Source organism: Struthio camelus, chromosome 5, assembly GCF_040807025.1.
Source record: "Struthio camelus isolate bStrCam1 chromosome 5, bStrCam1.hap1, whole genome shotgun sequence".
In the NCBI taxonomy this organism is placed as follows: Eukaryota; Metazoa; Chordata; class Aves; order Struthioniformes; family Struthionidae; genus Struthio; species Struthio camelus.
In genome coordinates, this window is record NC_090946.1 from 57789680 (window position 1) to 57807886 (window position 18207).

Consider the following 18207-nt stretch of genomic DNA (forward strand, 5'->3'; position numbering starts at 1 on the left):
TGTCCCGCCTCCTCCCCCCCCCCGCTTTGGTGCGGCCCCTCAGGCGCTGCCCCCCCCCCGTCCCGGAGAGGTTGGTCCGTCCTTGCGCACTTCCGGCTCGCGCCGGGCCTGGTTCCGGTGTCCGCCCTCGGGCCGCTCCCGCCGCCGCCGCCGCGATGCTGCTGCTGCTGTCGCGGTCCCGCTGCCTGGGCCGGGCGCTGGGCCGCTCGCTGCGCGCCCTCCGGCAGGTACTGCCCGCCGCGGCCGGGGGGGAGGGGGTGCCGCCGCGGCCGGCCGGGCGGTGCCGGCAGCGCCAAGGGCACCGGGACGCGTCCCCCGCCCCCCCCCCCCGCTGCGGCCGCCTCGGCGTCGGGGGGGGAGGGGAGGGGCGGGGGGAGCTGCCGCCCCGGGAGGGCCGGGACCGGGGTGAGCGCGGCGCCGCCCCGTCCCGTCCCGCGCCCGCCTGTGCCCGTGTGCCCGGCCGGCGCCGCCGGGAAAGGCGAGGCCCCCGCGGCGGCCGCTGCTGGAGACGGCCCACCGGGACGGGCGGGTCGGGCGGCGCCGCCGCTGCCCGCCCAGCTGTCAGCGCCTCTGCGCGCAGCGCGGGACGGGGCGGCACGGGACGGGACGGGGAGCGGAGCGGAGCCCTCGCCCGCCGCCGAGCGCGGCTCCTTGCGCGCCCCGCTCCCCGCGCACTCCGCCGGCTTCCCCTCCCGCTGTCCTGTCTGCGCAGAAACTGCAGATAAACTGCCTTCTGCTCTTCTCTTGAATTCCTCTTTTTTTTCATCACTTTGAAAGTAGCCGCTGAGCTGATGTGAGCGGTAGGAACGTGCTCTTTGCACTTGCAGAGCAGCGCGTAGTAGTCAGAGACAGCCTGCTTGGGTTCTTAGCCAGTCCTTTCCCATGGCGTGCTAGCTTCTGGCTGAGCTTTCTTTCAAATAGCAAACGTGGGGTTTTTTTTTTTTTTTTTAGTGTAGCTTTGAATTGATGGTAGTGTGTTTTAAAGTAAGCTCATTTAAATGACGTTTTAACAATATTTCATTTTTTTTCTGTTCTCAGTAGTGCTCTTTAACTATAGAACAGGAAGGGAAGCAGGTGGAGTATTCAAACCTTGTGCGGAGTGACTCTGGAAGTCGGGAGATAAAGATGTAGTTATGGACATAGCTGACTACTAGGCAGGGAAGAAAATCATAGTAAATCTTTGGAATGTACTAGAAAAGAGATAAGTTGGCAGGTCAAGGTGATGGTAGCCATTTGGATTCCATTTGATTAGGGACATGGGAAATGAGTTTTGATGGTAAGGTCAGTGCAGATTTTTGGCAAATGTAGAAAGAAATACCAGAATTTGGCAGTCCTTTGGTGGGAGAAGTGAAATCAGAAGACGTGTGAAGCTCAAGAGCGTAGGGTTGAGTCAGCAAGAAACAAAAAGGGTGAAGAAGGGTCACTTGGATTTTGATGCTCTTTTAAAAAAAGAAAAGAGGTGATGAGTGGATAAATAGAAATCACAAAGATACATGAGGAGCCCGTTTTTGAGTATGTTAGACACTACAGTGGGGAGCTCCCAGTGTTGAAGGACCACCTGAAGGAGCCCAAAGAGGAGCAAGTAACCTTTGAAGAAGGTTAGTTTGATCAGGAGCTATGTTCAGTTCTTTGAGAATGAAGTTCTGTTTATCTGGGAAAGAGTTTATAAACAACTTTTTCTTCCCTGTTTGATCCTCTCTGCACACTAGAGGAGTTATCAGCCTGTTGTCTTAGTAACAGCGTCCTTTACCTGTGTTGTCTCCGTCCTATCTTAGCATCTGCCTTCTGATGCTATGTATAATTGTGTCCAAATCAGTGAAAAAGATGCAGTGGTCTTTTGTGTGTAGCAGAGGCTTGCGCTCATCCTGGTTATTAACGTAGCAGCTGCTACGTTATTAAGAAGCCAGGGCAGGAGAAGTGATTGCTGCTTTGCTTGTCATCAGAGCTGCCCCGCACAGGGCTTCTGTGTTGGCTCTGTGAAACTAGCTGTACGCTCCTTCTGTTCAGTTGGCGTCCTTACCCAAACTGGTCCTTGTTTCTACTGTTGGTTTAAATTTAATAAATTTGTAGCTTACAGGCTGCCTTTACCTTATGTATTCCGTAATTTATTTCAGTATGCAGTGACATGCTGGAAGGTGACTGCTCCTTAAAAAGTGTGGCCTGGGAAGCTGCATGACAAGCTCACTTTGGCATAATAACAGTAGAAAAACAATTCTGAGAAATCATGTGAAACTTGAGGAAAAAATTAATCACTTGGTTTGTGAGTCACTAGCAAATTTGACCAAGGCTTATTTATCTAAGCAAAGGCTGTGTCTTTAAAGTAAATGTGTTTTTTTTTTTTTTTTTTTTTTTTTTTTTTACTGAAGAAGCTTCAGGATCAGATACAGAGCAGATTTAGACAGGTGATATCAGGAGCAGGTACAATCACAGTGACTCTTCAAGAAAAAGGGAATAGGAAACACCCCTGTCAGATGTCCTCTCCGTGCTGCATGTGCTAACATACTGTGTTTATAAGAGGTGGACACAAAGAAGTTCTGAAGAACGTAAGACAGAGGGACAGAAGAGAGAGTCTCAGTATCTTTTATTAGTGGCTTCCACCTCACATTAAACTCCTCTCTCTCCCTTCTTACCTAAAAGACAAAAGGGTAGATAGAGTAATACTAAATTTTCCTTAATATTGCAGCAGCTGTGGAACACAGACTTGGCACCTCTCATGGAAGAGATCTGCAGATGTGTTTTCTCCCAACCATGTATCGTAGGACAGAGCTAAACTTGCTGCTTTTTTTTTTTTTTTTTTTAAAGTTTTTCATAAAGCGCCCAGAAAAACATTAATGGGCAGAGGGGAGCCAATGCTGCTTAATATTAGTAATTAACTTCTTGTTATCTGGGACACTTCAGAAAGTGGGAGGAATTTGATTAAAATATACATGCTAAGGATCACGGTGCAAAGATCCTTGACCATATGGAGTTGAGTCTGTCTTATTGATTTCAGCCTAGGGCTGATTCTACAGGAACCAGATCCAAGTTAGCAGAGGGCCAGTGCTGAACCAAGATTAAGCTCTCTGAGGCTCATGATATCTCTGCAAAGTCTGTGCAGTGCTCCCTTCCCAAACTAGGCCTGGCTTAGGGGCAGCTGGCAGGTGCTGCTTGAAGCTGGCGTTCAGTTCAGGCTCATTGATCCCTGTGCTGGGCCTGGAAGCAGGGTAGTTGCATGGTGCTGTGCTGGAGCTAATGAGCTCTGCCAGACCCAGGCTGGCTTAGCAGCAAGTCAGCCTGGGTGCCTGCCTCTTTGGCATGGTTAATCCACAGCCCTGCTGAACTGCCCATAGATAACTGGGTTGAGTGTACATTAATATCTGCGAAGCCAAATAACACTATATAGTAAATCCATCAGGAGGTCTGAATAATTAAACTGCCAAGGTGCCGATTCAAGAACTATCACTGATTTTCACAGTATGAAATGTTCATGGAATTTATTTTATATTCTACAACATTTAATGCTGTGGACTGCGTGACAGTCTTGTATATCTCATTGGTCCTTGATGTTTATGTTGTCTTGTCACATGCATCTCCAAAAATTATTTTGATGTTTAAGATTAGTTATATCCCATATTGCTTGTACTGGTGAAGCTGAAGTCAAGGTCTGCGCGCAAACTTCTTTCAGAAGCTGAAGATCTGACTGAAATAGTGTTTACCTCTTGTCTTGGCTGCTAGATGAGAATGCTTTGAGCTGCTGTTGTTCCAATCCAGAGATGACGACTGCATTTTAGTCACGGTTAAAGTGGTATTTTGCTATAGCTTATAAAGAGTTTTTAGGTATTCCAGATCTGCGGGGTCTGATGCCAGTGGAAGTTATTATTCTAACAGTAAGGAAAGAAACTGGAATATCTTGCAATATCTTTGACTTCTGCGGAATGTTATGCTGAGTTGGAGGTACAGTCAATGATTATGTGGGTATTAAATGAAAGGTTACCAGAAGGTGGAATTCCTGTCTCACTGAAGGCAATGGAGAATTCTGGCCTTCTGGAGTTCAAAGGCTCCATGGCCACAAACAAACAAACAAAACAGATGCGGTATGTTGGATTTCGTGACTTTGCGAGTAAACGTCTTGGAACGTTTTTGCATCATGTCCAGTATCCTTGACCCTCTCGTAGCAAATTTTAATGAATGAACCTTTAGATTCCTTCTTAAAGAAGCGTGTTGGCATGGGATGGTCAGAACAGTAGGAGCTACAGCTGAAAAGCAAATACATCAGTTCTAATATCACTCCACAGGAAAGTATCCTGGAAGGAAGCAAAGCAAAGAGAAGGGTATTCTTAAAGAAGCTCTCTCCATCTCCTCCTATAGCACGCTATAGGAAAGTAACATGCTAGCAGCCTGGAGCATATGAATGGTGGGTCCTGTCTCTGGTCCAGGTCTCTTGGGAAAAACGAAGTCCTTCTAGGGCAGTCTGCCTTTTTGCAATGCTGATAGTTTTTCTCCTCTCTGACAGGGGAATTGTACACTGGCAAGATGCTCTCTATCTGGTGAGTCTTATGCTTTTATCTCATTTCAAACTACCTAGAGAGAACAGAGCTGATTGTGGAAACTGGTAAAAGGTTCGATAGGGGGTTATTTCTATCAATCATACATTGAAGAAACAGTTGGTGAAATGAGCTGTGTGTTTCTCTGTGGGTGCCTCGCTTGCCTAATGTAAATGCCACTGAACTATTCAGCTAGAATGAAGATTTCGCAGGCAGCAGCACAGAGTATTTCAAGCGTTGCACTGACTGAAACACGTGCTGTTACAGGGAATAGCTCCGTAGTAATCTCCTTTGAAAATGATGGGTGAATGTTAAGTCAAATGTCAAATTGAGTGTACCTTTGAACTCCCGTTCTGTGCTTAAACTGGATTTCCCTCCAACATCCCCCCCCCCTTTTTTTTTTCTCCTAGCCATACTGTCTGAAGTAAGCCATACATCACTTACTTCTGATTCTCCTCTGAGGAATGAATTAAAACTGCTTACCTTTTTCAGTTTTACAATTCTGACATTAGCTCTTTAATTGGGGATGATGTCAAAGTTATACCACCTTTTTAAAAAAATCAAGTGGGAAAATGATTCTTCCTTCAAGGCTTGTGTAATTGAGGTAATCATGTTCTCTGATTGCTGTGCTGACTCTCTTGAAGATCAGTGTGGAAATATGCCCAGTGCCCTAAAAGAGGCAAAGGACAGGAGTTCAGTGTGTGATAAAAGCTGCAATGTCAGGGCATGTGAGTGGTGTGGGAATGGGTCAGGGAGGTATGGGAAACTCTGAGAACCTGTGTGAGTTTGACTGAATCTCTCCTCTATGAATTTTGAAAAAGAAATGTTCCTGGGCCAGTGGGTGGACAAAGAAGGGAGATGATAGTACTCTGGCTATTCTGCCCTACACCCCACTTTCAGCATATTTTTCCTCCTTTGCTGCTCACATGATTATGAGGTTTCTTGAGAGTGCCCCCTGGAAGTCATATGACTGATGCCTTGTTCCTGTTAGGAACCCCTTTGTACTGGTGGGGATAACTCACCAGCAGCTGTGAAGTTTTAGCAGTCCTGGAGACGTCCCTCCTGACTGTTTCCTATTTTTGCTCTGGCTGGAGTAGCTGCTGTTTTGTTTGCTCTTTTCAAAGTTATCCTTATGAGCTTCAAGCTCAAGGTGTAACTTACTTCCCCTCCCCCCCCATCTCTGTAAATCTAAATGAAAACAAAACCACTGTTCTTGGCAAGCTCTGAGCAGGGTCGCTGGTGCTGAGGTGCCTCACAAGTGGGGTGGCTACGTACCTCACTTGGTCCCAGGCTTCTTTTGGGATGGACAGTGGTGTCCTCTGTGCTCTTTTACATGACAAGGACCGTTGGGGGCTGGATAATGGTCTTGTGGGGTAACACCATTCTCATTCACAGGTGTGGCTGGGAGCCAGGGACTGGCTTACAGCAACAGCAGGAAGCTTGTGTAAGTATCCACAGGAAATGTGTGATATGTAGGGACTGGGGCTGCTCTAGCCCTGATATGATTTGGGGAGCGGGAGGCAGGCTCTGTTCAGCTATCATTAAATCCCTGTGCACATCTTAAGAGCTTGAAGCTAGTCCTAGCAAAATCTCCATTCTCTGGCTTTTGCAGGTCAGGAACTGTGGCATGTTTAAGGCAAATAAGCTCTGTTTGGAATCAGGTATTGAGGCAGGGGAGGGACAGAAATGAGGAGACGAGTGATAAATTGATCTTTATCTTTTGTGTATCTGACTGTAAATCTTGTTTGCTCTAATATTTAATGGTGGCCTCCAAGCAGGAATTCTGTTGGACATATGAAAATGTGGTCTTTTGCAGGAGAAGTAGGATGGCTTAGGGAGCTCTTGTTCACCTGGCAAAGTTTGCGTTGTTGAGGTGGTCTTGGATTTCCCCAGATACAATCTTTTTACCTTAAAAGCGCATCCATGAAAGCCTGAAATGCTGGGCTCTTTGCAACGAGTATTGTAGTCAGTGTTAGAAGAAATGCTAAAGCACATATACTTCTGTTTTTGCAAATGTTGTGGCAGCAGGTGGAAACCACATCCTTTGGAAAGCTTGGGATTGCTACTCCCCGTGAAGGGACGTGATGGAGAGGAATAGCTGACTCTTGGAGGGGCTGCCATAGGCATTTGTGTTGCTTTCTCCTTTTGGAGCAGCCTAACAACTCCTATAGAGATGACAGCTCTCATCTAAAGGCTAAAAAATTGTTACTGCACTAATCTTAGATGCAGGGTGGGCTGGTTAAGTCAGCCTTTTATCAGGATTTAAACCACAGGGCTTTTGTTGAGACATTTCCCTAGATTAAAATTCCGTAAATGTTCGTTCTCGCTGGAGGATTTCTGAGAACGCTAGCAATAATAAACTGTAACGTTTCCTTGGCCCTCAGTGGGATTGTTGCAGCTTAAACCAGTAAGTAGGAGTCCCTTGGAACAAATATGCACATCAGGACAGCTGAACAGCCTTCAGATCAGTTAAAAAAGCAAATGTGAATTGCACTTGAGATTGGTGCTGGCAGCCCCCAGGGGAACATGCTTTTTCTTCTGTGTTTCTTTCTTTCTTTTTCTCTGCAGAGTAAATAGCTCCAGTGTCTTCACTGTCCGTTACTTCAGAACCACTGCAGTGCATAGTAAGTGAAGAGTCAGGAGTCAGTGGGATGACTCTTGTGCTGCCTGTTTCTATCCTGACAACAGCTGAAGCTTCCATCCTTGGTCTAGTCTCACTGCTGTCCCTCCTCAGTGGATGGCTGAGGGTTTGTATCCCTAGGCCGTAAAGATTTTGTCTGGTATTCCTGCAACGATGTGACTTGCAGTCAGATGTGAATTTCTCTTGTGTTTAAATGTTAATCAGTGTTGAAGCAAGGAGAAGGCCAGCATTTTATGTCTGTTGACCACCCCCTTCTGGCAGAGTCCAGGTGACAAGAATGAAGCGGTGCCATGTTGTTTTGAGCCCTGAATGCATTCCGGTGTGTCTGTCTCTCACAGGGGATGACGTGGTTACAGTGAACACACCAGCCTTTGCAGAGTCAGTCACAGAAGGAGATGTCAGGTGGGAGAAAGGTAAGTAGTTGCCTCTTCACTGATGTTCTCAGCACCGTTGCAGCTGCACTGGACAGCTCTGGGATGAATTGTAGTTTGCTGGCTGAAGGTCTGTTCTATGCCTGTCAGCGTGACAAATGAGGCAGCAAGGGCTAACTGCAGTTCTCCGGAGGAGTAAGGATTGCAATTACTGCCTCTGTACCTTCTTGCCATGATGATGTTGGATGAAGGGAGATGTCAAAACTGGAATCAGGTTCTGACTGGGTAGTAGATCATTTGAGCTAGACTCTCTTTAGAAGTTGTGGAGAACTGGGGTGAGAAAATTCTAGGTTAGTGGGAGACTGCTGTGGGTTAAGAGGGGAGACCACAGCACATCTCCCTCCTCACAGTGGTCTTCATATCTGTCATTCAGCTGTTGGAGACACAGTGGCGGAAGATGAAGTGGTGTGTGAGATTGAAACAGATAAGGTAGGAATTTTCTGGACCAAAACTTTTTCTAGTTCTCTAGTGAGTAACCTGTATGGCTCCTCTCCAGCTGAGAGCTCCTAGAGCCTGCAGGCCCTGCCTGTCTCCTGCTCCCTTCATGGAGAAGAGCTTTTCTCATTTAGTATGAATGCTGGCTGTGCATTAAGTGAGAGTCAGTCTTAATTAAACTCTCCCTTCCTCATACTGGAAGCTGATGCTCATCCAGTGCTGATGCTTGTGGGAGCTGCAGTTCTATTCATTCTTCCAGTTCAGGGGCTTTAAGCTGGGAAACCCATTTCTTTTTAAACAGAAGAGAAATCTGCAGTGCCACAGGTGATCTTCATGTTGCTTTAAAGTTAGTCTTTAAGTTTATTCACTGCCTAAAAGAATCGTAAGCTGTAAAGTTCTTGCTAAAGCTCCCTGCTAAGTTCTGTTTCCCATGTTGCTGTCAGGAAGATGCTGGCAGCAAGTCAGTTCTGGATTGTGCCCTGGAGCTGGAAGATCAGGCTGCACATCACACTGCCAGCTTTTCCAAAAACTCCTAAGTATTGGCACAAAAACCTGTTGGATGGCGTGAAAATTGGTGGAAATGTTGCGAGACAGAGCTGCTCTCTGTGCCAAATTACAACGCGTATCTGTGCGTGCTGGCATCTTCTCTTGGGCCCTTATTCTCCAGCCAATGACTGGGGTGGGGGGGGGTCACTAATTTTCCTTTTTTCAGACATCAGTGCAAGTTCCAGCCCCAGCAGCTGGTGTGATTGAAGCGCTTCTGGTACCTGATGGTGGCAAAGTGGAAGGGGGCACACCTCTCTTCAAACTCAGGAAAACTGGAGGTAAGTCAGGAGCATATAATTAGCTCAGGCCTTCCTGTTTCCTCCAGCCTTTTTCTGAAGATAGAAGCAAGGCATTTGGGGGAATCCTGAGGCAGGCTACATGTGTCCTCCATCTGCCTCTGCAGTTGGAAGGGTATGCTCCTATTCATTTGCCTGTTAGAGAAGCATAATTTTAGTCAACGTAATGGAGAAACTTTCCCTTTGGTCCCTCTGGAGGAAATTGCAGCACTAAGCTAAAATTAATGTTTGAGAATTCCCTTGGCACAACTCTTTTCTACCTGCTTCTTTTCTCCTGCGTGGTAAGGAGACTTAGCAAGTTGATGAGATAAAACAAGGAGGTGAAGGCTCCATGGTGGGTGGTCATGAGCAGACATGTAATCAGCTAATCGCTTCCTGAAATGTCCGAGCTCTCCAACAGGAACACGGAGTAAAGCAGTGAGAATGAGGAGCAATCTTGTTTGCTATATGTGCACAAATTAGATGGGAAATTTAAATGTGAACTGAGCTGTAAAACGAGTTGCGCTCTCATGTGCCTGTATGGTATTAATGGTTTCTCCATTGTTCTTCTGTAAACTTGAGCATGCTCAAGTATGCTAAAAGTAGAACCTCAGAGTCTCGCTTTCACCATGGGATCCTCTTATGGTAGCGCCTATCAGTTCAGTAGTGTTGAACACCTAAAGGCACTCTGATGTCAAAGGGTTAACTTCTACCAGGTTGTTTGGACTCAGAGATCCCTGGCAGTAGAGGCTTCACTTGCATCTTGTGATTGCCCTTTACAAGGGGTTTTTTTCCTCCTTGTCTTTTAGCTGCTCCTGCCAAGGCCAAACCAGCAGCAGTCCCTCCTCCTCCTGCAGCCCCTGAACCTGTAGCTGCTGCTGCTCCTCCTCCTGCTGCAGCACCAATTCCTACCACAATGCCACCAGTGCCCCCTGTGTCAGCTCAGCCTATCGACAGTAAACCAGGTGAGGCAACAACCATCTAAGGCTTTTTCAAGCCTGTCCTCCTTGGGGAGAGTATGCAGAGTTAAAGGTAGCAAACAACCGTGGTGTTCACGGTGAAGGCCTCCCTGCGTTATCACCCTGCATGCTTTGAACTGGAGAGCTTAGCTGTGTCTGGAACCTGCCCAGCCCAGTTAAAGGCTGCTCCCACGTTGTGTTGCTTGAGTAAGGGGCTCAAATGGGTCTTCTACCCTAAGGTGTTGTGGTCAGGCTCGGGCTTTTCTGTGGTTGATAACTTCTGACAGATGTATTCTTTACTCTCAGTGTCTGCGGTGAAGCCGGCTGCAGCTCCAGTAGCAGCCCCTCCTGGGGAGGCAGTGCCCAGCAAAGGTGCCAGATCAGAGCATAGGGTAAGCTGCAGGAGTAGGGGCCTCACCAACTGCTTCTGTTGCTGGGTAGCAACCTGTTCTGGGATGAACCTTGAGCTTTCTGGATATGTCCATATCTGTGTGTTCACACACAGCTCAGTGGAGCTGTAATGGATGGGGAAATGCTCCACATAACCAATTAGGGGGTAGGGTGGAGGAAGAGCCAGCTCTGACTTGATGCAGGTCATTTCTAGATGGAAGTCTTGTTGTGAGCTCTGGTGACTGAGCACAGAAGGCTCAGTGTGTTCTGCTCGGGCTGTCCACGAGCCCTTAGCAAAGGGCTGGAGGTGCAGCAGCTGCCTTATGTGTTAAGAGAACGTAGTTGAGCAGCTTAGAATAAGTAGTGTTTAAGAGTATTTCCCACTGACTGTTCTTAGCAGTTTGCTCTTCTCGCATCAGCCTTGTGCTGGAAACCGAACCACGCCTGGAGTTCCTGGGAATATAGGTCTGAAGTAGCTCTACCTCAATCTGATAAAGCTCTGCCTTTCAAGGGAACTGTTTCCTGAGCTTGGTATCTCACTAGTGCAATCAACTTCTCAGCCTGTCATACCCCTCAGGTAGACATGGAGTGAAAACAGCCCTAGGCATCCATTGCTAGTCAGTCAGATGGGAAGAAAGGCCCTTTGATTGTCTTGTGCTTTTTATTCCTTGGATGAACTTGAGGCATCTTCTGCTCTCTTTTTTTTTTTTTTTTTTTTTATTTGCAGGTGAAAATGAACAGGATGCGTCAGCGTATTGCTCAGCGTCTGAAAGAGGCTCAAAATACTTGTGCCATGCTGACCACTTTCAATGAAATTGATATGAGGTGAGGATCAGACCTCTTTCCCCCTTTACAAATAGAAATAGATGCAGGCAGTCACCTTAAATAGTAGCCAAGACCTTGCCGATTCTCCTTGGATGAATTGGCATGATGTCTTTTGGGGCGCCTTTCTTAAATATGTACTGCTGTCTGTGCCACTTCTTCAGAGCATGTTGGTGTTGTAGTATGAGGGGTGAATAACTTCCTAAAGGCCTTTCACTCCTTGGGTGTCTTCTGCTGCTCATAAAAGGCAGCAACCTCATTCCTCATCTGTGCATTGGCTGAGGACTGGTAGATGCTGAGCAGAAGAGCAGGTGTGACAGTGTTGCTTGTATAGTGAATATTAGGAGGCATCAACATGTAGCATCTGCTTTCTGCCACCCCTCCAGGTTACTGCTTTTGGAGGTAGGCATATTTGGCCTCCCATGAGCTGGTTCCCCAGGGCTCCTCAGCCTTTCAGGTGAGCATTGCACAGGTCTGAGGCCTGTGTTGTCAGATGGTGCAGCTTTCAAGAGGCAGACCAGCATCCCTCACTGTCCCCTCTGGGTGGGTGGGGGTCTCCGGATTCAAGTGCTTGCATGGACTGAGCGCACTAATGGCTTTGGAGGGTGGGCAGCTTATGTTACAGTGCATTAAGGGGAAATTGTGCCCAAATCAAATTGTCCTGTGAAATCCTATTCTGCTCCTTAAGACAAAACATGTAAATATTTGGGTCTCAGAACAATAAGGTTGGCAAAATAGTCTTGATTGGAGGGGAAGTGCTGCAGCTTTATCTCCTCTTGGAGGCTCATTGAGGTGTCACTTTACGCTGGCCATGGGCTCTCATTGCATCTGGTAATCTGTTTTGGATCGATTGCTGTGTTGTTGACTCGTGAGGGCCTGTGCTGGGGCCTCCTGCTCCCCATGGGGGGTCAGCGTCTGAAAGGAGGAAGCCATAACGAGCCAGTTTCATAGCAAGCCTCGTCCTCATTGCTGCATCCCTTGTGTCTTGGGAGGCACTAATGTCTTTGGGCAGTAATCCTAGCCCTAAACAAGGTTAGGCGCAGGAAAACAAACACTCTAAACCATGGAGACCCCTGCCCCTTGCTGAAACTCTCTTCAAAGACTTAAGGTCTCTGGAGGGGGGAGGGCTGGACAGTGCAATTCCACAGCAATTGGTATTAGCCCAGAATAGGCAGAGCTCATAGCCACAGGCTAGTTGACTTTTCTGTAAATGTCCTCAGTTCTGATGAACAAACAGTGAGGAAACAGTACTGTGAGGACTGTAGGTGGGCCAGCATCCCCCTCCATAGCATCTGGGAAGATTTCTTTCACATTCACTCTGTTCCCAAAGCTGAAGAGTAGTGTGCCAGAGGCATCAGTGTGCCAGCCGGTGCTGGACTCGCATGGTAGGTGAAGCCTTTTGCCATGGTCTGCATCTTTTCTGCTCTTGGTATTTCCCATTTTTACTCTGCTGGGACTGCCCAGCGGTGCTGGGGTCCTGCCTCATCTGATGTTGCTGTCTGCAGTGCCACACTGGTATCGGTAGCAATGGCTTCAGAGGATCACTGAGGATCTCTGCAACATCTGGCCTGAGTAGGAAATAAGTTACACCCCATCTTGTTCTTGCGCCTGGCAGCACAGCCTTACAGATTAACCTTGTCCTGTTGATTTTGTGGTCCTGTACCAATTCCTGTGCATTGTTTGGCAGGGGCCTTACAGCCACTCTCAACCTGTTCCATCTATGGCATTTTGGAGGATTTTTCAGCAGGCTGAGGATTTGCCAATTGGTGGTGAAGGTCTGCAGTTGTCAGGGCTGGTGCTGAAGTCCCTTACAAAGCAAGTGAATAGCCTTTCCTTGGACTCTCTGGTGACCAGTGTTGTCATGTGTTTTGCAGTAACATTCGGGACATGAGAGCCCAGCACAAGGATCCCTTCCTGAAGAAGCACAACCTGAAGCTAGGTTTCATGTCAGCTTTTGTGAAAGCTGCAGCTTTTGCTCTGCAAGACCAGCCTGTTGTGAATGCAGGTGAGCAGTGCCCCTTGCCAGTGATTTGTGAACCTCACTGGTGAACGTGGGGGAAGCTGTTGGCCAAGCCCAGGGCAGGGCTTACGGCTTTCGTAAGCCAGTCAGATACGCAGGGCAAAGCAGGACAAAGTCCTATGGGCTGCAGCTGATATTGCTAATGCCACTTATGTGGGCAGAGGACAGTGCGCCAAGAGGGGTGCTATTAGTGAGGGACTGCAAGGACAGTGGGGCAGGGGTGGTATGTAACTCGGCGCTCATCCAGCCCATAGCGGGCACAGCCCTGCAGGGTGGTATGGATGTAACTGTTGGAGGCGTGCTGCAGTTCCTGGGGGTGTCAGAGCTGCTTGCTCAAACCCAGAAGAGGAGACCAACTAGGGCAGTATCTGAGGGGACTGAACTGTCTAGCCAATGTTTCCTCTTTCTCTATCCTGGTACTTTTCTCCCAGGTGCAGCGAGGACTTACTCTTCTTTGGAGCTATGTTTAAGCTAGAGATGAGCAAGTTGTTGAGTCTGTGGCTACTTCCGGCCTGCTGAGCTGTTGTTCTTGGGTACTCTGAGCGTAACGTAACCTCTTTCCTCTCCTAGTGATTGATGACACAACCAAAGAGATTGTGTACAGGGACTACGTGGACATCAGTGTCGCTGTAGCAACTCCCCGAGTAAGTACTTCATATGCTTTGGCCGTGCTTCCAAGGCAGCAGCCTTGGGTCTGGATGATCATGTATTCTGAGGCAATTCAGCTGTGAGCAACACTGCAGCAGAAACATACTGATGGGACGGGTCTTCCTGATGAGAGGGCTGCTGAGGGGAGTTTTAAGAGAAAATGGAGGATTGGGAATATTCTGCCACCATCCTAGGAGACGCAGTGACAAGGCTAATACAGATCTTAGTGGATAATGGGGAAGCTCAAGTTAGGGAAACCCTTTTTTCTTGGACCCATGGGGATACGGCATAGATAGAGAAAGCTTTGTATGTCCTGTCCCTTGGCTAGCCTTGCTGTACTGCGTGCCGTTACTGTGTTTCTGTAAAACACGTTGCTGCTTCAAAGGGTTGTCCCTGGCCAGAGAACGCATGGAATGGAGATATGGATGTTCAATTAGTTGTTTCTGCTGTGAGGCAGAGGTTCAGCCGGGACTAATGCTCTCTCACTGCTCTCCAATTCTAGAGGAGGTCCAGCACAAAGGGACTCCGCTCTTCTTGTGGAGGTAGAGGTGGCAGATGAACGCTGCCCAATGCCTCGCCTGCTTTTACGAAGGTGGAGTTGGGATCCAAACAGACCCAGTTGATTATAGGTGATGGGTTCATGGGCAAAGAAGTTGTCACAGGCCTCTCTGATTTACTGTGTCGGCCCTTTGTGCACATCGTGCTGTATTGCCTGGCAGGCTGCCAGGGTGTGAGGCCGTTGTGCCAACCACCTGCCCTGGGCAGAGCAGAAGGCAGGAACTCTGCTGAGTCAAGACCAGGCTCCTGCCCAGTAACAGTTGTCCCTGTTTGTCACTGCAGTGAATTTGCTGATTGTGTGCTTTGCTTCCCCTTAGGGTCTTGTGGTCCCTGTCATTAGGAATGTAGAAAATATGAACTTTGCTGACATAGAACGTGCTATCCACGAGTTGGGGGAGAAGGTAAGAAAAGCTGGAGATGTTTTTGGAAAGGGCTTAGAGGAGTGGAAAGAATTGAGGCTGCTGGATAGGCATGAATTTGTTCAGTCCCTCTGTGGCATCATCTCTGACCTCTAACACACTGAACAGTGTTATGGGGTATGATCCAGTTACAGCTGTAGCTGTGCCCATGCCTTACAGGACAGGCCCACCTCCTTGTTGCCCTTCCAGTAGACCTCAAACTCTGCTTTAGTGGTATAGTGTGTCTTCACCTTTGTCTGTGGAGGCCAAGGCTGAGCTGTCCTGGGATAGAAGTCCCTGTATCTGTCTCCTGCAAAAGCAAGAGTTGGAAGCTAAAAGAAGAGAATCCTGCCCCAAAGCCAGTAAATTTTGAGATTTAAAGACAGGATGCATTTCCAAGTAATTCATTCTTTCAGCTGAACAGATCAGTAAGTAAAGCTTTTGTCATCAGTAGTCATTCCTGGAGAGGGTGAACATCCCAACCATTGTACTTTGCCTTCTGTAATCTATCTGAGCAGCTTTCTAAGACCTTACTCTTTTTCTAGGCACGGAAGAATGAACTGGCCATTGAAGACATGGATGGTGGCACTTTCACAATCAGCAACGGAGGGGTTTTTGGTTCCCTCTTTGGAACACCTATCATTAACCCACCCCAGTCAGCCATCCTGGGCATGCACGCGATCTTTGACAGGCCTGTGGCTGTTGGAGGCAAAGTAAGCGGAGGTGCATGAGAGGTTTCAGAGAGCAGAGGGGAGGGCTCAGTGGGATGAGGGCTGTAGGCCATATGCTTTTTCTGGGGGCTGGTGCCACCTCCTAAAAAGTTGTCCTGAGATGAATGAGTGAAGGGTAGCTTTGCTGGCAGTGGTACTTAACCTGAGGTGTGCAGGGGGCCTTGCTCTGTCCATAAGGGAGAGAACTGGATAATCTGTTTAGGTATGGGGAGGAGGAGAAAGGGCTGTTGTCCTCATGACAGAGAACAGAGCTTGAAGGGAACAAGGTCCTGTGTGTGGTGCAGACCTGGCCAGTGCTGGTGGTCAGCTCCTGGGTAAATGATTGGGTGTACAGTCCCGCCAGATAAGACACACCTAAGAGGGTGTGAGCCAATCATTCAGGATAGGGAAAAAGCCAGTTCTTCCCCATATGTGCTGGAGGGCAGCATGTGAGCAGTAGGGCTAGCTCACCAATGTCTTTCTCGTTCCTCCTTTTCAGATTGAGGTGCGGCCCATGATGTATGTGGCGCTGACATATGATCACCGGCTGATTGATGGCAGAGAGGCAGTGACTTTCCTGCGCAAGATCAAGGCAGCGGTGGAGGATCCCCGCGTGCTGCTGCTCGACCTGTAGAGCAGCCATACCCCCACACAACCCACCCAGGGCAGGGCTGCAGCACCAGCGGGGACAATGCAGGGCATTCAGGAACTGGCAGGGGTCATTCCAGTCTCCCTCCCTCCCCCGTGACCGGAGGTGTCCCAGAGGAAATCCTGGGGATAGCTCCTACCTCCTTTCCTGTTCCCTTTAAAGAAGGGTCAGTTTCTCACTCGGACTGCTATACAGTGGGCCAACTACTGAACGGCACTGCCTTTCCAGGGTCATCGATAACGGCATCCTCTCCCTCGTAGCACCAAACTCACCTCTAGCTTGTCCTAGGAAACTGCTTGCTGCTGCTGTGCTAGGGCATCTCTCCCTGCTGCTCCAGGGCAGGTTCAGCTTTATTTCCTAGCACTGAGGTTCCTGGGAGAGAGAGGAAAGGAAAGGCTACTACTGTTTTGTCCCTGTTTTGCTTGAAAATATTTCATACTCATCAGTCCTGCAAGAGCAGTGGGGGGACACCTAGGCTGATTGCAGCAGCATTTTTGATCAGAGTAGGGCCATGCCTCTGCCTAGTAACACTCCCTCCACAGACAGGAACAGAGTGGTCACAGCTCCCATGCTTTCCCTTGGAGATCTTTTTTTGTTTCCCACCCAGATGGGCAGGGCCTGTGATCTCTGTGAAGGTAGCACTGTTCCCAGAGGCCCCAACCCTTTCACTATTACATGCCCAACAGCGGGGAAGAAAGAGCCCCCTGCAGCCTGTCCTTGAATCACAGCTCACTGACTGTGGATGAAACCATTCATTGGCTTCCTGCGTGCAAAGGCTTGGCCTGGTGCTGGCAAAGAGACAGCAGGGGAGGGCCAGGTCGTAAGGGTAATGTGTATATCCCAGTCTAAGGTGGCTGGTTTGGGGGGGGAGGGGGGGAGGGAGGGGGCAGTCCTTAATCTAATAGCGCACACATGTATTGGGGAGTGAGGGGGTTGCTAGTGCCTGCAGAGTCTATTACCCTCTACACAGAACTTGTAACTAAAATATTTAACATGGTCGATTTTAAATGAAATAAAACTGGGCAACAATTAAGAAGTGGGATGTGTTTGAAGAGGCAAGCAGAAGTTCTGGGGCAGAGGCTGGGACAGCAGCAGCAGCGCTGGCTTAGCATGCTCACCACCAGGTAACAGGCTTATGCTTGGAAGCTAGGTGCTTCCCTGGGTGCTGCTAAACTGAGGCTTCTCTGGCTCTGAATGCTCCTGTTCTCAAATGCTCTTTGGCACTGAATTGCCTCTTCCCAGTAATTAGGTTTTTTGGGGCTGGGAAAAAATAAGCCTTTTCTTGATCTGGCAATACCAACAGCATGGAAATCCCAGTGCTTGCTAAATAGGATGATAGCCAAGAGGAGAGCTGGGACAGGCTGGCTCAATTTTGGAGTTGAAAGCAGATCAGCGTACCCTGATAAAACAGGAGTGTGGTAACTGTAAATCATGAAATTGGGGAAAAAGGATGTAAACATCGCAAAGGGAGAAAGGAGGCAAGGAGAAAAATGAAAGATACACTGTAAAGGCAAAAGTGGCTCTGGCTGGCATGTGGTGCTGAGACCATTTCCCAAGGGAGTGGTGCCTGTTTTTAGACCAATAAGAAATCATTCCTGGACCTTGTTAGGGTTTTTCCAGCACTGTCATCAACTTTAGAGAAGGGTTTGTGCTTCCCAATTATAAGTGAAGGCAGCCTCTTCTAACGAAGTAGTCTATTGCACCCTCAGTTGTGATGCTGATGAAAAGGAATGACTATTTCCTAGTACTAGTTCCTACCCTTTTCTAGCAGCTGCAGACCATCACAAATACAGTGGGTGGAATCAGCTTTTTCTTGGACTTCCCCTGATGTGTGCAGGATTTGATTGATGTAGAAGGTTTTAAAAAACAAAAATGCCAAACCAAAAAAACCCCACATATTCCCCCGTGCTGTAAAGAAAGAGGCTGTAGCTGCTCTCCCATGAAGAAACTGAGTTAAGAGTCTTTCTGCTGTGAATGCTGCTTGTACCTCAGTCTCCATGCACATTTATAATAGAGGGCCCGCCTTAACTGTATAAATGAGTCTGGGGCAAGGCAATGCCTGTATTCTGTCTGGAGCTGCAATAAATGAGGCCTCTGAACTACACGAAGCGTGAATAGGCAGGCTAGCTGTTAAAATGATACAGCATAGCAAACCAGCTTGTTTCATCTTTCTGATGGGGCTTACTGCAGGAGTGTCATGTC

General features: G+C 48.3%; 1 protein-coding gene across 2 annotated transcripts; it reads left to right on the forward strand.

Annotated features, from left to right (window-relative positions):
• Positions 1-79: 79 nt before the first annotated feature.
• DLST (dihydrolipoamide S-succinyltransferase) lies at positions 80-17041 on the forward strand. Of its 2 annotated transcripts, none has more exons than XM_068946580.1 (15): positions 80-227; positions 4493-4526; positions 5919-5967; positions 7092-7147; positions 7503-7577; positions 7969-8024; positions 8743-8854; positions 9661-9816; positions 10117-10202; positions 10928-11025; positions 12897-13027; positions 13613-13686; positions 14566-14649; positions 15192-15359; positions 15856-17041. In XM_068946580.1, the coding sequence occupies exons 1-15, from the start codon at positions 156-158 to the stop codon at positions 15988-15990; spliced, it is 1386 nt and encodes a 461-aa protein (XP_068802681.1). In that variant the 5' UTR covers positions 80-155; the 3' UTR covers positions 15991-17041. The 2 variants fall into 2 exon arrangements, with proteins under 2 accessions (XP_068802681.1, XP_068802682.1); XM_068946581.1 differs by having other exon boundaries at positions 100-227; positions 7101-7147.
• Positions 17042-18207: the final 1166 nt, after the last annotated feature.